Here is a 24619-nt window from a genome sequence, read left to right on the forward strand (position 1 = left end):
GAGACTTCAAGGATTGTATGCGGTTTAAATTGACGAGTAGTGCGATAATCTGGGACAATGTTGGTTGTGCAAATGTTACAGATACTCCTCAATCAGTGTGCAAATGGAGCAGATGCTACTCTGGCATGAGTGGCCAGTATATGCAAATAGTGCAGCATGGCGAGACAACTACAGTGAGTGCACGAGTAATACATAATTGGCCCCACAGAAATGTGACAACGAACTCAAGTCAAAAAATTGCCAGCTTGTTGTAATGGAATTATAGGTTAGGTGTTTAAGAAGTTGATCGCTAGAGGGAAGAAGCTGTTGGAATGTCTACTAGTTCTAGTTTGCATTGATCGGTAGCGCCTACCTGAGGGAAGGAGCTGGAAGAGCTGGTGACCGGGGTGCGGAGGGTCCGAGAGGATTTGGCACGCCCTTGTCTTAGTTCTGGCAGCGTGCAAGTCCTCAATGGTGGGTAGGGGGGTACCGACAATCCTTTCAGCAGTTTTGATTGTCCGTTGCAGTCGGAGTTTGTCCTTTTTTGTAGCAGCACCAAACCAGACTGTGATGGAAGAACACAGAACTGATTCGATGACCGCTGTGTTGAACTGTCTCAGCAGCTCCGGTGGCAGGCCGTGCTTTCTCAGAAGCCGCAGGAAGTACATCCTCTGCTGGGCCTTTTTGAGGACGGAGTTGATGTTGGTCGCCCACTTCAGGTCCTGAGAGATTGTAATTCCCAGGAACTTGAAGGTCTCGACGGTTGACACAAGGCAGCTGGACAACGTGAGGGGCAGCTGTGGCGAAGGATGCCTCCTGAAGTCCACGATCATCTCTTCAGTCTTGAGCGTGTTCAGCTCCAGGTTGTGTCGGCCGCACCACAGCTCCAGCCGCTCCGCTTCCTGTCGATATGCAGACTCGTCACCGTCCTTGATGAGGCCGATGACAGTGGTGTCATCTGCAAACTTCAGGAGTTTGACAGTCGGGTTCGCTGAGGTGCAGTCGTTCGTGTAGAGAGAGAAGAGCAGCGGAGAGAGGACACAACCTTGGGGCGCCCCAGTGCTGATGCTGCGTGTGGATGAGGTGGCCTCCCCCAGCCTGACCTGCTGTGTCCTGCCCGTCAGAAAGCTGTAAATCCACTGGCAGATGGCAGGTGAGACGCTGAGCTGGAGAAGCTTGGATGAAAGGAGTTCAGGGATGATGGTGTTGAACGCTGAGCTGAAGTCCACGAACAGAATCCTCCCGTAGGTCCCTGCACTGTCGAGGTGTTCTAGGATGAAGTGCAGTCCCATGTTGACTGCATCATCCGCAGACCTGTTCGCTTGGTAGGCAAACTGCAGGGGGTCCAGCAGGGGACCTGTGACACTCTTGAGGTGGTCAAGCACGAGACGTTCAAAGGACTTCATGACCACAGATGTCAAAGCGACAGGCCTGTAGTCATTCAGACCCGAGATTGCAGGTTTCTTGGGGACTGGAATGATGGTGGAGCGTTTGAAACAGGATGGAACTTCGCACATTTCCAGAGATCTATTGAAGATCTGAGTGAAGACTGGAGTGAGCTGGTCCGCGCAGACTTTGAGGCAGGATGGGGACACATGGTCAGGGCCTGCCGCTTTGTTAATCTTCTGTTGTTTGAAGATGCATCTCACATCCTGTTCATGGATGGTTAACGCAGAAGTCAGAGGTGTGATTGTGGTCGCGGGTGCGGCCGGGTGGGTGTGTGGTGTGAAACTGTCCTTTTCAAATATGCAGTAGAAGGTATTCAAGTCGTTGGCTAGTGTGCTATTGTTCTCAGCTTGGGGGGGATCGTCGCTTGTAATTAGTCAGCGATTGGAATGCATGCCAGACTGATTTAGAGTCGTTTGCGCTAAACTGTTTTTCCAACTTTGCTGCATAGTTCCTATTTGCAATGTTAATTTCTTTACTCAACTGGTTTCTAGCTCGATTATACAGGGCCCTGTCCCCGCTCTGATATGCGTCCTCCTTAGCTTGGCGAAGCTGCTTAAGTTTAGCAGTGAACCACGGCTTATTGTTGTTGAATGTGCGAAATGATTTTGTTGGTACACAAACCTCTTCACAGAAACTGATATAGGATGTGACAGTGTCCGTATATTCATCCAGGCTCCCAGCTGAATTTTCAAAGACATTCCAGTCTGTGCAGTCTAAACAGCTTTTAAGTTCCATCTTGGCTTCATTGGTCCACTTTTTGACTGTTTTCACTGTAGGCTTCGCACATTTAAGTTATTTCCTGTACGTCGGTATTAAGTGAATTAAGCAGTGATCAGACGAGCCCAGGGCGGCACGAGGTATAGCACGGTATGCGTTTTTTACCGTAGTGTAGCAGTGCTCTAAAGTATTATTTTCCCTGGTAGGACAGTCGATGTGCTGCTTGTATTTAGGGAGTTCGTGGTGGAGTTTAGCTTTGTTAAAGTCCCCGAGAATAATGAGGGGTGAGTCTGGGTGTATTTTTTCAATTTCGTTGACTTGTTCGGCGAGCGTTAGCAATGCGGCGTTCGTGTTAGCTTGAGGCGTTATATAGACTCCAGCCAGTATGAATGATGCGAACACACGTGGCGAGTAGAATGGTTTACAGTTTAAGAATAGCGACTCCAAATGCGGGCTGCAGTGTGTGCTGAGCACCGTGGCGTCCGTACACCATTTTTCGTTGATATAGAGGCATATCCCGCCGCCCTTTGTTTTCCCCGATGATTCCATGTTGTGGTCCGCTCGATGAATGTGGACGCCGGGAAGCATTGCGGTGCCATAGGGTACAGCGTCGCAAAGCCAGGTCTCCGTGAAGCACATGGCCGCGGAACGTCCGAAGTCTTTACTGGTCTTTAACAGAAGATGAAGCTCGTCCATTTTGTTGGGTAGGGAGCGTACATTCGCGAGGTGGATCGACGGGAACGCCAATCTGTGTCCTCTCTTGCGGAGTTTCACCTGAATGCCGACTCGCTTCCCTCTGTGGTGCCGCTTCCGTCTTCATGTGCCGAAAACCGCGGACGCCGCTCCGGTGAGTAACTCGGGGAAAAAACTGAGCGGATATTCGAAAGTTGGTGACAGAAAGTCCGGAGTAGCCTCCTTGATGGTTAGCAGGTCTCCCCTTGTGTTGCCATAAGTATTCAGACCCTTTGCTGTGACACCCATATATTTAACTTGGGTGCTGTCCATTTCTTCTGATCGTCCTTAAAATTAGACTTTACACCGATTTTATCGGGCTGATCGGTATCGGCCGATATTTAGCATTTTTGTCATAATTCGCCGATCCGATCGATGACGTCATTGATCGGCTCCGCAAAACACATTTACTCCGCGTCGCCGCGTACACAGTTTATTTGGATCCAAAAACTAGTTTATTTTTTTCCTTGTCGCGCGTCTTTTGACGTAGTCCTGTAAATATCTGACGGCCAATAAAGTTATTTAAAAAATATATATAACTTCTTTTTTTTTTTTTTTTTTTAAAGCGGTGTGGGACACACAACACGTCGGAGACAGGCCACACGTAATGCCCGGATAAGACTACAAGACAAATTTGCTCTTTCACGATTGCACTGTCAGACTACTGCAATAAAATCTTGTATTCCGCATCCCGTTTTTTACGATCTATGAGCTTTATCGTGTCAACACAAATGCAACCGGATACACTCGTTACCGTGGCGACGACAACAAGAGTGGAGCGAGTCAACGGTATTATAAGGACAAAATGGGGGAAAACGTGTGTTGTTGTCACCGGTGCTGAGGACAGGAGAGGACGTTCGTTTAAGGCTTGTTGGAGGTATGTTCACATACTTTTAATACGATACGGCTCACAAGCAGGCAATAAAATGTTATGCAAGTTAGCGGTAGCGCGAACGGTTGGACGTAAACATGCCGCCGTTCTGTCAAATTATGCTCTAAAGTTTCGGTGTGGGTGAAGTAATTTCATTACAATAAAGTAATTTAATTACAGTAAGTTAGCACCCATTATTTCTGTCACGTTATGTTGGTTTGACCTGACTGATTAGAATACACGATCAGTGATTTCCAACCTTTATGGAGAACATATTTTACAATTGAAAAATCTCACGACACACCAACAAACAAAAATGCCTCACTGGCATAAATAGAAGAACAAAGATACATCATTTATTGTAAATATACGTTTTTGAGCAATTAAGTACACAAGTATATACAGGAAATGAACAGGTCATTTAAATAGACATTCCTCCATCTTGTGATCAGATCTGTTATCGTTTTTTTAAACTCGGTGATCGGCCCCAAAAATCCTGATCGTATAAAGCCTACTTAAAATGGTTCTACACCTTCATTGGAGTCCAGCTGTGTTTTATTATATTGATTGTACTTGATTAGAAAAGCCACACCCCTGTCTAAAAAGGTTCTTGCATGTCAGAGCAAATGAGAATCATGAGATCAAAGGAACTGCCTGAAGAGCTCAGAGACAGAATTGTGGCAAGGCACAGATCTGGCCAAGGTTACAAAAAAATTCTGCTGCACTTAAGTTTCCTAAGAGCACAGTGGCCTCCTTAATCCTGAAATGGGAGACGTTTGGGATGACCAGAACCCTTCCTCGAGCTGGTCGTCCGGCCAAACTGACCAATTGTGGGAGAAGAGCCTTAGTGAGAGAGGTAAAGAAGAACCCAAAGATCACTGTGGCTGAGCTCCAGAGGTGCAGTCGGGAGATGGGAGAAAATTCTAGAAAGTCAACCATCACTGCAGCCCTCCACCAGTCAGGGCTTTATGGCAGAGTGGCCCGACAGAAGCCTCTTCTCAGTGCAAGACACATGAACGCACGCATGCCGTTTGCTAAAAAACACCTGAAGGACTCCAAGATGGTGAGAAATAAGATTCTCTGGTCTGACGAGACCAAGATAGAAATTGTTGGCCTTAATTCTAAGTGGCATGTGTGGAAAAAGCCAAGCACTCACTGCTCATCACCTGTCTAATACAGTCCCAACAGTGAAGCATGGGGGTGGCAGTATCATGCTGTGGGAATGGTATTGAACATCCTTACTATGAACCCATACAAATGTATGATCCCCAAATATTATTGCATAGTCACAACAAATTAACAGATAACTAGTTTTGAAATCAGAAGTCAGTAAAAATTGTATAAATTTTAAGTAATACTTTTACAATTTATTTTAAAGGGGGATTGGTAAAAAAGAAAAGAAAAAAGAAATGCTTGCAATATCTCAATGTGCAGTTTTGGCATTTTAGCAAGAGATGAAGTCGACGAACATGATTTGCTTTCGCAGGCCACATGAAATGATGCGGTGGGCCATGAGTTTGACACCTGTGGCCTAGCGGATGTAATAAACAGTTAACTTTCCCTTAAGTGTCCCAGTTGTGGTTGTGTTGCAAACGCTGTTCTGCCAGCGACTTGCTGCGTCGTGAGCAGTGCGGCTGGTGTTACCACAACAATGAAAATGTATCAAGTCCAGAAAAAACTTCCATGTCCATTGCGTGGAACGATATACCCACTCTGCCTCTGATTGACTATCGTGTTGTTTCATTCACGAACGTTTTGTTCAGAAGAACGAATCTTTTTAGTGAACGAACTGGACTGAATCAGTTTATGAAATGATTCGTTCTTTTTGCTTGGCCGCTGCCCGCCGCTGTGAGGCGAGTGAGTCGGCTGGGTGCGGAAACGGAACTGCTGAAGCGTTCTGTCACTTCTGAATCTTCGGCGAATGACCAATGAGCAGGCAGTGTGCAGGCTGAGGTGGGACTTCTTTCAATGTACTGCGATTCGTCAGCATTGTCACTCACTTCGGCAAATGACCAAAGAGCAGCCAGCGTCAGGCAGCGCCGTGCAGGGACTTAAGCGAACTGAGTGATTCGTTCAGTGAACTGGTGTACTGAAGAACTGAAGAGTGATTTTTCAGGGGAGGAACTTAAGTGAACTGAATGTACTGAAGAACTAAAGAGTGATTCGTTCGTTGTACGCATCGTTTGTGATCCGCTAAGGAGCGATGTACTAGTACGATAAGTGATTCGTAATACGCAGTGAAACGTACTCGTGTGATTTTAACCGCAAGTCCTGACGTCCTCGTGGGGATAGCTTTCACTATCGCTGTTTCTTCAAGCTAACGGCTAATGTTGAGTTAGTCAAGCACATGAAAACAAGCACACATATTTAAAATATATGTGAATTAATAATAAATATTTTTACGTACACATCATTCCCTGTGTCTCTAAAGCGATTATTAAAGCTTTTTATTTCATATTAATAATAATAATAATACATTAAACTTATGTAGCGCTTCTCAAGACGCTTTCCACTAATCAGATGACAATAACGTTAAGGTGGGTGAGCAGGAAGGCCGGGTGGCGGGGGCTGGTGTCAGCGACGCTGTCCACCACGGTGGAATGCAGAAAGGTCACAACGCTGAGACCCTAGCTGGACGTCAGGGGACGCTGAAGAATGTTCGGTAGCTGAGCTCGCTGCACGCATGTTCACGAGTCACAACCGAAGCCTGGTGTCCGAGAGTTTGCTGAGAAAGAGATAAATAAGTAGGTGATAATTAAAATTATTATTATTATTTTTGTCTGAACATGGATTAGGGCTTCTGGGTTCAGGCGATAGAATGGCCAGTTAGCTGTTGGACGGTATCATGCTTAATGTCTACATATTCAGCCACTTACTTCTTTCTGGTAGTAGCTGACTACAGTGCATGTGAAAGGTGACAATGGGAGATCCCGCTGGTCAATAGACAGGACAAGGGATGGTCATTGTATGGAAGCAGCATTGGAAAAGCACTTTTGATTACCTTGAAATAAAAAAATGGTTACAGCGTATAAATGTAACCCAGTTTTGCCTTTGGGAATACTGGAAGTCAATTCAAATGAAATGTATCTCAAAACAACACTCCTAGGGGAAGATATGGAAACTAACACACCAGTTTCCACTATTTGCATAACTTCGTGACAGCAGGTCAATTTCTTTGCAATAGCACAATATGTGAAACAACAATGCATTGATAGTTTGAGCCCGGCATTTTGAGATTTATTGTTTTCACATTGGCATTATGTAAAATTATGTAAATTGAAATTAAATCAACAATCCTGCTACCAAATTTTCATAAACCTCTGGGTGTTGCATACGTCCCTGTTTTACTGCATAGATTAAGAATTTCTATTTGAATTAATATTTTTATACAAATTTAAGTTGCAGCATTGCAAACACATTTCTCAGAAAAAAAGCCCAATGTTGCCATTGTGCGCGTGTCCACTGCTGACTACTGTGACTGTTTTTGTATTATTCATCATTGCAATGGATTTGAAAGAAAACCATCATGACATTGTGTTGAGATTTAGCACTATTTTAAGGGTTTCATAAAAATACATAGTCGCATAAACCAGTACCAAATTGCTGTTATAGTTGTATGAGTTGTACGTTTCAAATCAATATTTATGTACCAGGTGTTTTTGTCTGTTGCAGATTGTTAAGATTCTAGTTAGGGCTGTTGTTGAAAAGTTGACAGACAGCCAGGGTGAGGAGACAGCATCTTTGCAGTCCAAACTAAGGGAACTAATGGGCCGGATCAGTTCTCGCCACAGCAATGACCCTGAAATATGGCGGCAGTATGCTGTGCTTTATGGGGGTGGCCATGGCTCCAACGAAGAGGAGAATGAGAAGGTCTGTGCATGTTTCTTTTCATTTCTCCACACTCCCTAATAGTATACTTTATGCTAAAAAAAGAAAAGTCTCCCCCCTTCATTCTTTTAAAAGAATAATGACCATTTGGGGTTTTAGGCACTGCAGTTCTTGTCCAAGGCTTATCGCTGTGAGCTTCAATCAAGTGGCTGGGAAAACGAGCCAGACCTTTTTAAGGAAGTGATCAAAAGAGCCATCAATATGGGGGAAAGTGAGTATGCCATTCTCACTGTACTTGCAGTACTTTTAATAACTGAGCGTGCCTTCTTGTGCCATGTGACAATGTATTTTTACGCCGGGCGCCAATAGTAACTTGAGTGGCAGAATTTGTGAGAACACTAGGCATTTATAAACTGATTTCATGGCATAGTTGGGATTTCATTGACTTAACTGAGATATTTTTTCAGAAACATTATACAATACAACATACTTATATCCTTGCAAAAAAAAAAAAAAAAAAAAAGGCAAATGCATCAGTTGTAACTTTTTGGGAGGGGTGGGGGCATTGTTACGCAACACAGGATCCTAATATATATTCAGTTATCTCTTCCTTTGTGTAATCGATTGAATTTATAATGTTGTCAAATACCGATACATACATTAGTTCAGGGGTCACCAACATGGTGCCCATTGGCCCCCAAGGACCACGAGTAGCCCGCAGGCCTGTTCTAAAAATAGCTCATCATTGATGCTACATGTGATTTCCTAGGAATGTCGTAGAAGTGGTCATCTGAAAATTTAAACACTCAGAGATTTATAGATATAAAGTGTTGCATGTTTGTTTCCTACCCTGTTAAATCATTGTTGATAATTGAGAGAAATCATTAACATGTTTTCTTGTAGATGAATACCATTAATTATTAATGATAGCGTACAATTAAAGGTAATTTGAGCAATTTGTTTATTTCAGAAGTGTGTGTCTGGTAGTCCGTCACGTTAATCAAAGTAGCTCTCAGTCTTACAAAATGCAATAAGTTGGATATGGTTAATGCAAAATATAAGTAACAACATGGATACAGGCCAGTACAAACATCTTGGGCCACCATTAGGTTAGTTGTTTTAGCAATACCATAATGGCCATATGTCACGATAAAAGTTAAGCACTAGTCTTGTGGCAAGGGCAAACTGTTAACAAAAAGGAAAAGAATTATGAAGCGCTCGCTCAGTGGTACCTCAACATTTGACAAGGACGCTGGTTGACTTAAAAAAAAAAAAAAAAAAAAATTTGATTTGGAATAATCTGTCACCATCATAAAACCTTTAATTGTACAGGCAATGGCAGTTAACATTTTCGCGTCACGTTAACAAGAATGGGAAATAATCAGGACTTCAAAAGGAACCCTACTAAACGAAAAACGGTACTGGCGCTAGACATTCCTTAACAGAAGCAACACTTTTAGAGTCTTGTTTGTGGGATGTGGGAGGAAAACGGAGTACCTGGAGAAAACCCACACAGGCGCAGGGAGGACAGAACCTTGAGGCAGATGTGCTAACCAGTCGGCCACCGTGCCTGATGGCGGTTCAAGCTCACAAAATTGAAGTCTGGGACATATTTTTTATAGCAAAGTTTTGGTCAAACTCCAACTGGTCCAGTTTCAGGGCAGTTCAAATGTAATGATACCATTGTATTTGTGTTTGTCCGTCTGCTCAGAAATAGAAGACGACTGTACTTCCTGGCTGATGGAGGTACAATTATGATGATGTACTCCCACCTTTATCCTCTCTCTAATTTAATGGAAGTTTCGGCAGAACTCTAAGCTGTTTGCAGTGGCCTCGGCTTTTATAAATGTGTGCGCTACTAAATAATGATGCATTTCAAATAGCAAAACAAGAACAAAACTGAGGTTTACACAAAGTGTCCCGATCACAAACAAAAGCATCCATTGGCTTAATAGGTATTTTTTTCCACAGTAACCATCAGTTGCAGCAAGAAGAAAACTAATCCTGCAGAAGCTCTTCAAATGCTCTCCTCAACACGCCTCAGCTTGAGGGGCTTGGCCACCAAAGCAAAGGTACTATTCACCAATGTTCTTCAAGACAGTGAGGCGTGCATGGATCAAACGTATTACGCAATTTCTTACTTTTAAAACAGTTTCAGGGTGTTTTTATAAAAGGTCTCTTGACCTTTTTCCGTCAAAATAGAAGGAACATGTTTGAGTTGTATACCAATGGAAAGACCCAAGGTTTCCTGGCACAATAATGGGCCATGCATTGAGCTTCATTTCATGGGTCTGCATGTTTCCCATAGTGCAGTTTTCAATGTGTGACATGCACGTAGTGCTGGGCGATATGACCTAAATTTGATATCGCAATTCCCCCCCACCCCATGACGATATTCAATATGACTCGATTTATTGTATTAACTTTTATAAATGTACAAACTGGAACAGACCAAATTGATTTACATTATTCATTCATTAATTTTACGTACCGCGTATCCTCACTAGGGTCGTGGGCATGCTGGAGCCTATCCCAGCTGACTGCAGGCAAGATGCGGGGTACACCCTGAACTGGTCGCCAGCCAATCGTAGAACACATAGAAGCAAACACCCATTCACACCTACGGGCAATTTAGGGTCTTCAATTAACCTACCTTGCATGTTTTTGGGATGTGGGAGGAAACCGCAGTACCCGGAGAAAACCCACGCAGGCACGGGGAGAACATGAAAACTCCACACAGGCGAGGCCGGATTTGAACCCGGGTCCTCAGAACTGTGAGGCAGATGTGCGAATCAGTTGTCCACCGTTCCACATGATTTTTTTACATTATAAAACTGTTTATTTAACAATTGAGATCACATCACAAAGAAATGTTCATTTTCCCTGCAGGTATTTTCAAATGTAATCTCCAAATTAGTGATGCACCGACATGAAAATTCTCGACTGAAACATGAGAAAACCAAGGCCGAAAACTGAAACACCAGAAGAAATTATTTTGCCAATTATTGGTAAAGTTGGATTTATGATTATAACTGCAGAACATATAGAAATTCACTTCCAGAGCAATTTTTATGAATTTTTTAAAATTATGTCAGGAAGATTATCGCGGGAGAGTTATTGCAGTATACTACGTAATATAATAATAATACAGCAATATGTTTAATTTCGCAACATAATTACTCTACAGTTGTAATCGTTAATATATTATAGGTTTCAATATTTATTTGAATGTATTGAGGGTATGGGTTTGTTGTAGGTGTTCATGACGTAACCTTTATGTGGCAGCAATGCACTTAAACATGCCCAGTCTCCCGTAAATCAAGATGAAGAAGAAACGTCACGTCATGTGGAACCATTACAATGTGGTGATCTGTAAATAAAGCAAATTAAAATAGAAATACAAGACTGATTCTTGAGAATGCCACATGGTGCAAACCCAACTATCCGGAACAGTCAGCTCAGACAGCGATGGCCGACCCACTGCCAAACTACTTGGGCGATCGGTGATCGTGCACGCAACTGAGCTAGCTCGTAGCTGCTAATGCTAATGTAAACAAACCCCATGAACACGTTCTATCTCTTCCGTGAATGGCAAACTACTATCTTGTTATTATCCCGCCCCATTGACGGAGCGAACACAAAACACTAGTGCTTCAACTACCACCACGATCACTCCACGGCGTTGTTTTGTTCACATTACACGAGCGGCACAGCGTCGCGGATCTCTTTAACATGATACATGCATCACACTCGATAACCTGCTTCATCTTCAGGTGATTTCGCAAGGATATACGCGTCTTCGTTGTAACATCTTTTATACACGTTTTGCAGACTAAGGTTGTTTCCAAATGATGGACGGAACTCTCGCGGAGTAGCAAAAAGTATCAAAAACAAAAATCGGTATTTTTTTTCCATATTGTGCATTAATAAAATATTGATCAAATCGACCTCCTCGATATATCGCCCAGCACTACGTGCATCCTCCCATGAGTGCGCCACAGGTCTTCAGGGAAGGTGCAATCTGTTAAATTATAGTTAGTGAGCTCTGAAATTAAAAGCATTTGGACAATATAGAGTAAATACGAAAACAGGCACTATGTGCAGTTATTGTTTTAGTGTCACTGCCTCTGTTATATGTTCAATATTTTTTTTATATTTCACAGGCCTTGCAATGTGTTGTAAAAATTAGTCAATCCTTCGTTGGCTTCAATAAAGTTAAGTTTTTAAATGTGCCTTGAAATTTTAAATAAGGTCACAGAGCGTACAACTAAAGAGTTGATGTAGCGAAAATGTAAGAATAGACTTGTTTTTTTCCCTTTTTTCTTTTATTTTTTTATTTTTTAACAAAATTTTGAAAATATGGAAATTGAGACAAATTTGAACAAATTGTTTTGGAAGTTAATTTTTATTGGTTGGCAGTTGTGTAAGTTTGCTTGCACTGAAAAAAAGATATGCATTGTACGTAAAAACCCAATTCCAATGAAGTTGTGACATTCTGTAAAATGTAAATAACAGAATACAATAATTTTCCAATCCTTTTCATGTATTCAATTGAATACACTACGAAGACATATTTGTTCAAATTGAATTAAATGTTCAAACTGAAACTATTTAAAATTGTTTTTGTTTTTTGCAAATATTCACTCATTTTGAATTTGATGCCTGCAACATGTTCCCAAAAAGCTGGGGGTGGGGCATGTTTACCAGTGTCATTACCTTTTAACAACACTCAGTAGGCATTTGGAAACTGAGGGCACTAATTATTGAAGCTTTGTAGGTGGAATTCTTTCCCATTCTTGCTTGATATACAACTTCAGTTGCTCAACAGTCTGGGGTCTCAGTTGTCATATTTTGTGCTTCATCATGTGTGACAAATTTTCAATGGGAGACAGGTCTGGACTACTGGTAGGCCAATCTAGTACTCACACTATATTACTACAAAGCCACGCTGTTGTAACGTGCAGAATGTGGCTTAGCATTGTCTTGCTAAAATAAACTGCAACGTCCTTCAAAAAGAGGTTGCTTGGATGGCAGCATATGTTGCTCTAAAACCTGTATGTACATTTCAGCATTAATGGTCTCTTCACAGATATCTGTCATTGCCTGAACTTTACAGTAATGTTAGGGATGTTACAGCAAGTTTGTCGGTCATAAAACACTTCTCCGAGTACCGACATACTTCACTACCTTGAAGACAGGGAGGTGAAAAGTACCCGTTTGCAGACAAGCTATGCACCTGAAAATTATACGGATCCAGCACTAGTTTCCAATTAACCTGTTCACCTGTGGAAAGTTCCTAACAGCTGTTTTTTGACCATTCCTCAATTTTCCCATTCTTTTGTTGCCCCTGTCCCAGTTTTTTGGGAATAAAGTTGCAGGAATCAAATTCAGAATAAGACTATTTGCAAAAAAACAATAACGGTCATCAGTTTGAACATGCAATATCTGGTCTTCGTAGTGCATTTATGTGATCATACAGAAGGTCGAAAAGGATTTGCAAATCATTGTATTCTATTGTTATTTATGTTTTATACACCATCTGACTTCACTGGAATTGGGGATTGTAGTTAATCACATTTTTAAAATACAGTCTTAACTCTCTCAATGTTGAATTGTTTCACTGTAAATGCTCTGAAGTTGTTTTAAATATGTTAATCTGCCACAGCTTCGATGTACTGTATAGTCTTATATTATTCATTGTATCCCCCTTCATGGATTGTTTGAATGTTCTCTTACTGTCTACCAGCAAATGCACACCGACGTGGCTTCTGGCGAGATCCATGGTGAGCTGCAAGATGATGTTGCTGTTCTAGAGCAGCTTGTTGCGGAACTGCAGAGCTGTGTGGAGAACTACGTGGCAAATCATCGTGAACACCAATACAAAGAAGTCTCACTAGCTTCACAGCTCTTTTTTTCCTCCTTAATCTGTAGATTGTACAAATGTGAAAACCGCAACTATAAAACGTGGATTATGAATTTGAAAGCCTTGTAATCAGTCCAATTAATAACTATGATATGTTATTAAAACAGTGAGATGTTGTAGTGGTTAGCACGACTGCCTCTCGGTTGGAACATCTCTGTGTAGAGCTGGCATGTTCTCCCTGTGCTTGTGTGGGTTTTTTCCACGTTCTTAAGCGTCCTCTCACCTTCCAAAATCATGCATGTTAAGGTTAATTGAAGACTAATTTGTCTGTAGATCTGAATGTCAGTGTAAATGCTTGTCTATTACTGTGTGTCCCCCGCAATTGACTAGCAACCATTCCAGAGTATATCCCGCCTCTCTCCCAAAGTCAGCTCGGATCGGCCATAGTCACCCACGAGTGCTTTCGAAAATGGATGGATGGATTGATATATTTCAGTCCAAGATTGAATACAAGTACAGTTGAAATCAGAAGTTTACAAACACTATATAAAAAGACACGCTTTTTTCCCCCCTCGCCTTCTTACATGGAATCACACTAAACGTTTCTTGTTTTAGATCAATTAGGATTACCAAAAGTAGAATATCAATGATTATTATTAATAATCATTTTGATAATCCTAATAGACCTAAAATATGAAGTCTGATTTCATTTCGGACTGAGGTAAAAAAAAGTATTTTTATATAGTGTATGTAACATGGGGTTTATTTTTTCACCCATAAGAATGTTTGTTGACTGACATGACTAAAACTGTCTCGAGTAGCCACAAAAAAATCCAGCTGTTTGACATACAATGGCTATAAAATAGCAACTTTGTGATATAAAAAAAGACCAATATAAATATATCTGGAGTTAATTTTCACTCACGCTATCAAAGCTTTCATTTTCGTTCCAATTGAGTTGTACATTTATAGGTCACATTAAGGGTGGAAAAAGTTTTGAAATGATTTTCCTTGGTCTCATTTTATTATATCCCAAAAACTAGGCATTTGAACAGAGGTGTGTAGACTTATAGCCACTGCATATATTGTTAAAATGCTAGTTACGCTCTTTTGGCTAAGTTAAGTCACAAAAGACAATTAATTACTCTTTAATCAATGTATCGTCTTTTGCGGAAATTGATCAGAAAGTGGACAATGAACCTCTTCACACCTTTTGAATTTAACTTGAAAACACTGAGCACATATTACACCGCTGCCCAGATATAAGGAAAAAAAAAAAAAAGGTTCTGACCCACAAATTTTGTTGAACTTGCCCACATTGTATTTATATAGTCAGGTCCCCTAGATGATATATACTATTTTTGTGATGATTACATCACATTTATTATGCATGTGCCATAAGACTTTTCCGTTTATTTTGGGAGCATCTGTTGTGAAAGCAACAGCACACTTTCAAAATATACTGTACATCAAAGCATCGACCAACTGTTTTTGAGATTTCCTTATTTGCTTACTGCTCTTTGCCATTTTCTGTGATCTATTGTTGTGATTGGAGGGCTACGTGACTAGGAGCTCCTTATATGTATGTTTGCCTTTGTCCAAAGTGACTTTTAATAAATGCATTTCACAGTCTAAATATGTTGTCGCTTAGTTATCCGCTTCAAAAAGCAGTGTTTTGAAGTGAACCCTGATGTTTTCACGTGAGATGGCGATTTTTTTGACTGTTCTGAAAGAAGGGGGCTGGTTTCATCGTAGTACCACGGAGGAAAGAGGAGTCTCGATTCAACCAATTGATTTCTAAGGTAGAGCAACAGAGGCGTACTGGTTTCCAGCAAAGATGAAGGAACAGATTGTGTGCAGTGTTAGCCAAGATTGAAGAGAAGACCAAAGCCTAATGTACCACGGAGAGTCAAGCAGACAAGTGGGTGTCAATTTAACCACAGTTGTGAAGGTGAGTTACAGGTGAATTAAGGTTGCTTGAATCGGTCAGGTAGCAGCATTCCAAGTCCAGACCTCTAGAGAGCACTAATAGTTAAATCACAAACCTTAACATCCAGCCATTGTCATAGCCCCCCCTTCCCAGCCTTTAGTTACTCTAATTATCTTGTTCAAACACTAATCAACTGAAAATGCAGCCCTATGGGGGGCACAAGTCAGTGCAAACTGTAGGCCGATTCCAAGCCCGGATAAATGCAGAGGGTTGCGTCAGGAAGGGCATCCGGCTTAAAACTTTACCAAACAAATATGAGCGTTAATCCAAAGAAGAAGGTCGTGGCCCGGGTTAACAACGTCCGGCGCCGTCAACCTGCAGGGCGCCGTTGGAAATTCAGGTACTGTGGGTCGAAGTCAAAGAAGAAGAGGTGGAAAGCAGGTTTTTTGGCAGAAAGAGAAGACACAAGCACAGAGCCTAGGACTGAATGTGGGGACTTTGAATGTTGGGACTATGACAGGAAAATGTCAGGAGTTGGTTGACATGATGATTAGGACAAAGGTTGATATATTGTGTGTCCAGGAGACCAGGTGGAAAGGCAGTAAGGCTAGAGGTTTAGGGGCAGGGTTTAAATTATTTTACCATGGTGTAGATGGTAAGAGAAATGGAGTTGGCTAAGAATGTCTTGGAGGTGAAAAGAGTATCAGATCGAGTGATGAGGCTGAAATTTCAAATTGAGGGTGTTATGTGTAATGTGATTAGTGGCTATGCCCCACAGGTAGGATGTGACGTAGAGGTGAAAGAGAAATTCTGGAAGGAGCTAGACGAAGTCGTTCTGAGCATCACAGACAGAGAGAGAGTCGGAATGTTTGTAATGGACATGTTGGTGAAGGAAATAAGGGTGATGAAGAAGTGATGGGTAAGTACGGAATCCAGGAAAGGAACTTGGAGGGACAGATGGTGGTAGACTTTGCAACAAGGATGCAAATGGCTGTAGTGAACACTTTTTTCCAGAAGAGGCACGAACATAGGGTGACCTACAAGAGCGGAGGTAGAAGCACGCAGGTGGATTACATTTTATGCAGACGATGTAATCTGAAGGAGGTTACTGACTGTAAGGTAGTGGTAGGGGAGAGTGTGGCTAGACAGCATAGGATGGGGGTGTGTAAGATGACTCTGGTGGTGGGGAGAAAGATTAGGAAGACAAAGGCAGAGGAGAACCATGTGGTGGAAGCTGAGACAGGACGAGTGTTGTGCAGCTTTTCGGGAAGAGGTGAGACAGGCTCTCGGTGGACGGGAGGAGCTTCCAGAAGACTGGACCACTGCAGCCAAGGTGATCAGAGAGGCAGGCAGGAGAGTACTTGGTGTATCTTCTGGCAGGAAAGGAGAGAAGGAGACTTGGTGGTGGAACCTCACAGTACAGGAAATCATACAAGGAAAAAGGTTAGCTAAGAAGAAGTGAGAAACCGAGAGGACCGAGGAGAGGCGAAAGGAATACATTGAGATGCGACACAGGACAAAGGTAGAGGTGGAAAAGGCCAAACAAGAGGCATATGATGACATGTATGGCAGGTTGGACACTAAAGAAGGAGAAAATGATCTATACAGGCTGGCCAGACAGAGAGATAGAGTAATTAAGGATAGAGATGGAAATATGTTGACTGGTGCCAGCAGTGTGCTAGCTAGATGGAAAGAATACTTCAAGGAGTTGATGAATGAGGAAAATGAGAGAGAAGGGAGAGTAGAAGAGGCGGACCAGGAAGTGGCAATGATTAGTAAGGGGGAAGTTAGAAAGGCATTAAAGAGGATGAAAAATGGAAAGGCAGTTGGTCCTGATGACATTCCTGTGGAGGTATGGAAGCATCTAGGAGAGGTGGCTGTGGAGTTTTTGGCCAGCTTGTTCAATAGAATTTTAGTGCGTGAGAAGATGCCTGAGGAATGGAGGAAAAGTGTACTGGTGCCCATTTTTAAGAACAAAGGTGATGTGCAGATCTGTGGGAACTATAGAGGAATAAAGTTGATGAGCCACACAATGAAGTTATGGGAAAGAGTAGTGGAGGCTAAACTCGGGACAGAAGTGAGTATTTGCGAGCAACAATATGGTTTCATGCCTAGAAAGAGTACCACAGATGCATTATTTGCCTTGAGGATGTTGATGGAAAAGTACAGAGAAGGTCAGAAGGAGCTGCATTGTGTCTTTGTAGATCTAGAGAAAGCATATGACAGAGTACCCAGAGAGGAACTGTGGTACTGTACGCGGAAGTCGGGAATGGCAGAGAACTATGTTAGAATAATACAGGACATGTACGAGGGCAGCAGAACAGCGGTGAGGTGTGCTGTTGGTGTGACAGACGAATTTAAGGTGGACGTGGGACTGCATCAGTGAAGAAACGGGTCCAAGCAGGTTGGAACGGGTGGAGGAAGGTGTCAGGTGTGTTATGTGACAGAAGAGTCTCTGCTCGTTTATAAAACAGTGGTGAGGCCAGCCATGATGTACGGATTAGAGACAGTGGCACTGAAGAGACAACAGGAAGCAGAGTTGTAGGTGGCGGAAATGAAGATGTTGAGGTTCGCTCTCATAGTGACCAGGTTGGATAAAATTAGAAATGGGCTCATCAGAGGGACAGCCAAGGTTTGATGTTTTGGAGACAAAGTTAGAGAGAGCAGACTTCGACGGTTTGGACACATCCATAGGAGAAATAGTGAGTATATTGGTAGAAGGATGATGAGGATGGAGGTGCCAGGCAAGAGAGCTAGAGGAAGACCAAAGAGAAGGTTGATGGATGTCGTGAGGGAAGACATGAGGGCAGTTGGTGTTCGAGAGGAGGATGCAGGAGATAGGCTTACATGGAAAAGGATGACGCGCTGTGACGACCCCTAATGGGACAAGCCGAAAGGAAAAGAAGAAACACTAATCAACTGAACACGACACGGAATACTTTTTGGATGAAGTTCAGCCGGTTGGATGGACTCGAAAACATATTTGCCACCTAGTTTAGAATTGTTGGATTGTACTGGATAAAAAATTATGGTGAGTGGCATATGTACATTTTTCATTGGCCCACTGGGCATTTATGATTGAGACCTATGAACTGGCCATGCAAATGTGACCAGGCAGAAGAATTTGAGCAATTCTCATTGTTGCATATATTTTTTAAATAATATATATTATTTCAGTTGAAGTTTTCTTCCGGCGGCACGGTGGCCGACTGGTTAGAGCGTCAGCCTCACAGTTCTGAGGTGCGGGGTTCAATCCCCGTCCCCGCCTGTGTGGAGTTTGCATGTTCTCCCCGTGCCTGCGTGGGTTTTCTCCGGGCACTCCGGTTTCCTCCCACATCCCAAAAACATGCATTAATTGGAGACTCTAAATTGCCCCTAGGCATGACTGTGAGTGCGAATGGTTGTTTGTTTCTATGTGCCCTGCGATTGGCTGGCAACCAGTTCAGGGTGTACCCCGCCTCCTGCCCGATGACAGCTGGGATAGGCTCCAGCACGCCCGCGACCCTAGTGAGGAGAAGCGGCTCAGAAAATGGATGGATGGATAGGAGTTTTCTTCCATGAACAGCATAAGCACAAGCAATGTGGCCTTCCTGGTTATTGAACCTACATACAGCAAATGAAATTGTAAAATATTTATTGTCTCACTAATTATCATGCGTGGCATAACGCAAGCCATTATCAAATCTTGTGAGACTTAAACTCAGAAAAGTGTTTTGCTTATTCTTTGACTTTTTGGTTTTGTGTGTGATGCCACTCCTGAAGTGTACTAGTAATGGAATTCGGAAATGTGACTATAACCATGAAACCATAAATGGACCTTGTTGTAACATAGTAAAGTGTGTGCCTGCTCAGTACAATATGTGAACTACAGTATAGGCAGCGATGTAACCCAATTTTTTTGTAGTAGGAGTAGTAAAGTCATAATTACAGTACTATATGCAGAGGATAGCGATGCCCGCAAAAAGGTAAAATTTGCCCTCGCCACTTAGCGCTTCACGTTTTGCGGCTTCAGTGCTTCGCGGGTTTTTCCAAAATATTCATAAAAAAAAACAATAATTCATAAAAAAAATTAAAATGAAAAAATATAGCCATATCAGCAGCTGTAATGCGGAAAGACACGTTGTTTCATGTTGATGCACGAGAGAGAAGGTTTCCCTGCATGCCAAACAAAGAGGTGAGTTGACTCTGAGGCTTTGTTCATGCCTGTACTGTACCGTACATGCCACGGCCACTCATACAAGGCGCGTGATTGGTTCCCGGCGCAACATCGACCAATGAGAGCACGAGTGGATTTATCCCGTGAGCTGATTGCCTGCGCATCATCGCAGCCTCACCCAGCATCTTCTCTTGTTGTGTCTCGTCTACGCTGTTGACTGTCTCGCATACTGTATCTTAGTGTTGTGTTCGTGATAAATTTTTTTGATTAGTTAAGCCCTTACAATGCCGCCTAAGCGCTGTACCCCTGCGAAAGCTTCCTCCGGGGCGCCCAAGAGGAAGAAGAAGATGATGACCATCAGCGAAAAAGTGAAACTTTTAGATATGATCAAAGAGGGCAGAAGTTATGCATCTGTCGCACGCCACTGTGGCGTGAATGAATCTACAGTGCAGTACATCAAGAAAGAGGCAGCAAACATCCGCCAAACTGCTTCAATAAGGAAGCGAAACGTGTGGTAACTCCGCGTAATAAGAGACGGGGTTATGTCCTTGTACAGGGGAATTTTGAAGCAAAAGAAAAAACAAAGACAACAACTACCCATCACCATGTTTTTCTCCAAGGTAAAGCCCCAGCTACACCATCAGCGCCTCCAGCCAAAGTCTCCGAGTGAAACCTAAAGCCTCTACGAGACAAGTGAGAGCCTCTCCTCCGCCACCAACTCAAGCCTCTTCGCCTCTCTCAGAAGGCAATGTTGAGGAATGTTAATTACTGTATAAGGTTTTATAATTAAAGATTTAAGTAAATACGTGTACTGTTGTAATCTTTGTCTCAAATATGTAACATATGAATACTGTTTAGATATTTAAAACATTCTGGTACCCACATACACGAAAATTCCTAGGGGGGGTGCAAATCCTACTTAGCGGTTTTTCACCTTTCACGGGGGGTTCTGGTCCCCATTAACCGCGAAAAACGAGGGATCACTAATTGTGACCGCCTTAAAAGGTTGGTACTTGCCCATAGATGCCACAAGATGGCAAAAAAGTAGATATTTTGTCTTAGGAAACTCCAAAACTCACTTAAACATAGTTCTTTAGCACCAAGATGGTGCAAAAGGACTATTTTTGTCTAAACAAAGCTCCTTGAGTCACTTCAACATAGTTCCTTTACACGAAGATGGCACCAAAGTAATACTTTTATTGCTTTGGCCTGAGCACAAATACGGCGACTATCTGAACTTACAAATGTCGAACCACAACTATGCGGGGGTTCACTGTACAGTCGTAAAACACTTCTTGGGCATAAATATATATATATATATATATATATATATATATATATATATATATATATATATAAAGTACAGCTGTGCCTTCTTGTGACGTGTGATGACATATTCTTACGTCACTGAGCAAACTACCCTTCATTCATTGCAAGCAGTTCGTAACCTCAAAACGTGTTTCATGACCATTGGAAACTGTAAACACCCTGTACTTGAATCTAATTAGTTAGATAATGGAACAAATACTTTATTTACATTATATGCAGTGTAACCTCGGGATATGAATTTAATTTAATCTGAAACATTCGCCAACTGAGGCAATATTTCGCATTGAAATGATTGGAAATGCAATGAATCCGTTTCAGCCGCAGAATGACGTGTTATTTACCTGATTTTGATCATTTTGTGCAACACAGAAAGAGGTGAAAACACAGTTTGTAATGATGAAATAACAGTGGATAGCAAATCACTGTACAGTGCCTTAGTCATTTTGGGTACAGTAATGTTTATGTTCACTGTGGCTACTGCTAGCCCTAAATACAGTGAAGCTTTTGTATTGCATTGTGCAATGTGGCGGCAATTTTAGGGTAAAAACAAAGATAACAGCACAGTCAATGTTGTTTATGCGGCACGAGAAACAGCACAATGGTCTGAGAATTCTGCAGCCATGTGTGTAACTCGAGGTAATTTTTCTTTTAAAAAAAGTTGTTCATAAACCGAATTCTTCATAAACTGAGGTTCCACTGTATTGTGGTAAACAACAAAAATATAATAACTAGGAAGTTAATGAGCACCACAGGAATTTCCATCCATCCATTTTCTGAGCCGCTTCTCCACCCTATTAAAAGTTTTCTAGGAGTGCATGTCATAAAAGGTGGACATCTGCTGCACTGAGGATTTACTCTAACTCCCAAAACACCATTGAGCAACAGCATTTTTTTAAAAATTTCACAATGAAGTAGGCAGATTTTTTAAACTCATCGAATGGGGTACTGCTATGTCAGGATTGACCATACCGGAGTCCATTGCATATGCTACAGCCCACCAATTATCGTGAACTAAAGGTAGACTCATTTCTGGTCTGGCATTACCTTTTGTATAGCATAACCTCTCATGTCTAACCTGCAAGGCTCTTTGAAGTTTTAGAACTTCCTGATATTTTGAGTTGAGGTCAATGTGTTTGCTGGCAACATCTGTGTGTGCCTCTTGTAGCTGGTAAAGAGCCTCTCTGCACCCCTCCACGAAACGTTTCTCTTGCTGCAGCTTAAATTCGGCATCACTGAGCTTTTGGAAGTGAAAAGCAGCTTCCTCCTCTTGTTGTTCCTTCAGCCTCAAGTTGCCGTCTAAAGCATTCTGTAAAGCTGCACTCAGAGTCTGCTTTTCATCCATGAGTTGTAGCTGTTTGGTCAAAGCATTCTCGAGCTCTCCACTGTGCTTCTCAAAGATGCTCCTCTGCTTCTGGAGAGCGTCGGCAGCCTGCTCGGCTCTCTGCTCGAACTCTGAACATCTTTCCTTCTCCTCTCTGAGAGCCTTTTGAAGTTGTGTCTGACTCCTGCTACATTCCAGCTTACACTGTCTGAGTTGGTCCACCACGTCACGGAGCTTGGCTTTGACTGCTTGATTCTCAAAGACAAGGTCGTTGTTCTTTGACTCAAGTTCTTCACAAGGCTCTGAGATGGAGTGGTACTGAGACCTCAGTCTGTCGTATTCTGTCTCCAAAGCCTTGTACTTGGCCATGATACATGAATTCTCCATCCTCAGTGAGTGAAAACGGCTCTGTAGGCAGTCAGAGGCTGCAAAGGCTTCTTTTTGTTCATAACTCAAGACCTTTATGGCCTTGACCTGCGTCTCGTGTTGCAAAAGCATCTTCTTAACATCCTCCTGTTCTTTCTTTAGGGAGACTCTCAAACACTTCTCAGTAGCAAGACTCTTGTCTAAAGCCTTGGTCCTCTCTGAGAGCATTTTGCTTTGTGTTTGCAACTTTCTGTACACTCTTTGAAAACAGGCCTTCTCCTTCTCACCAATCCCCCGGTTGGTGCTGGAAGTCTCTTTGGTCACCTCAAGTTCTTTAAGAGAAATCTGCCTCTGATTCAGAGCCATCTTAAGATCACGTCGCAGTGCTATGCTCTCAGAGGCCAGTTGGCTGACTTTCTCCTGCAGGGTGGAAACAGTCGCCCCCTTAGCATCAATATCCTGTTGAAGAATCTGACTATTGAGGAGCAAGGATGTAATTTCACAGTCCTTTTCCACAATTTCTTCCTGCATCTTGGTGACCTGATCTTTCAATTTCTGGACCTGATCACATGCTACTTTCTCCAACTCTGCTATTTGTTTTTTGTGCTGATGTAAAGTTGCCTCCAAATCCTTCTTAAGCATCTCTATTGCCTTCTTGTCTTTTTCGTGTTTCGCTGTCATTTTACGCAGTTTGCCCATAACCTTTGTGTAGCCACACTGTTTTCTTTCTAGCATCTTACAAAGATCGTCCACGTGTTTTGTCATAAGCTCCATTTCAATACGAAGACCATGGTTCTTTGCTTTCTCATTCTTTAGTGTTCTTGCCAGCTCAGAGTTAGAGTTTTGCTCTCGTTTTAAACCTTTTCTCAGCAGATAATTATTGTGTTTTTCCTTCTCTAAAGCATTACGAAAAGCTGATTTTGCTTTCCTTTCTGCCTCAAGGATGTCCTTATGCCAAGACCTCTCATTTTCTTCATGTTTCTCACTTGTGTGAGTGGGTGAGTCTTTCGAACTGAAGGAAGCTGACAGCTTTTCATTATATTCAATCTCCTCTGGGATCTCTTCTTCAGAGGAATCTCCCACACTATCACTTTTGAAAAGAAACGCTTGTAAGGCCTTCTTCCTTGAATCACCTTTGTGCATTTTCCGGTCACCCAACTGAATAAAAGTGTCAGTGTACTGGATTTCCTATTTGGTAACATCTAAATACAAAGGCCTTTTCTCCATACTAGTCACAAAAAAGACATCATGTCCCAAACATGAGACATCAAAGATCCTTTGTGATGTTCCCGGGTGGGACTGGAAATAAACTGGCAATTTTAAGAAGAAGCTACAGTTTAGACTGCAGGACTCTTTAAAGATAAATACTATTTAATGATGTCAAATGATATCACAAAGAGACTTTTGAAATGAGGTACATAGCTACAAGCTATTTTTTAAACATTATATTGTCCACATTTTTAAAGTGGGCATGTTATTGTCAAAATTTACATTCAAAAGATACTTCTATGACTGTAAATAAAGAGGGCTTACAACAAAATGCAAACCACTGTTAAGACTCACGCCCAGGAACATGTCAAACAAAGGGTAGGGCCTCCTATGTTCCTTGAATCAAATTTTTTTTGACAGATGAAACCAATGCCAACTTGTGTCAGAATTATGGGAACAGAAAAGTATGCAAAAGCAAAACAAAAAGAACAGGATCCAAAGCATACCACATTGTGCCAAACAGGGTAGAAGCAATGTTATAGTGTGGACAAAAGTCAAGTGTATTTGTATAGCCCTTAATCACAAAAGAGTCTCAAAGGGCTTCACAGGCCCACAGTTGACAAAGATTGACAACATCCCCTGACGTAAACCCCCCAATCGGGCAAGGAAAAACTCAAAACCCCATTTGGGGAGAAAAGAAGAAACCTTGAGATCGGACCACAGATGGAGGGATCCCCCTTTCAGGATGACCAGGCTGCAATGGATGTCGAGTGGGAAACATTTATCACATATTATGGTGCTTTACAATGGTAATGAAGACAGTATAAGAGTCTATTTAAAGAGATTAAGCGCCGCATACAAGCACCTTC

General features: G+C 42.2%; 1 protein-coding gene across 1 annotated transcript in view; it reads left to right on the forward strand.

Annotated features, from left to right (window-relative positions):
- Positions 1-15075, forward strand: part of ttc27 (tetratricopeptide repeat domain 27) — a 149632-nt gene extending 134557 nt beyond the window's left edge. The window contains 5 exon segments of the mRNA XM_061788963.1: positions 7421-7618; positions 7736-7847; positions 9548-9648; positions 13323-13407; positions 13410-15075. Of these exon segments, the coding sequence (XP_061644947.1) occupies positions 7421-7618; positions 7736-7847; positions 9548-9648; positions 13323-13407; positions 13410-13447 (534 nt within the window). The 3' untranslated portion in view covers positions 13448-15075.
- The last annotated feature ends 9544 nt before the right edge of the window (positions 15076-24619 follow it).

Source organism: Phyllopteryx taeniolatus, chromosome 11 (assembly GCF_024500385.1).
Source record: "Phyllopteryx taeniolatus isolate TA_2022b chromosome 11, UOR_Ptae_1.2, whole genome shotgun sequence".
NCBI lineage: Eukaryota > Metazoa > Chordata > Actinopteri > Syngnathiformes > Syngnathidae > Phyllopteryx > Phyllopteryx taeniolatus.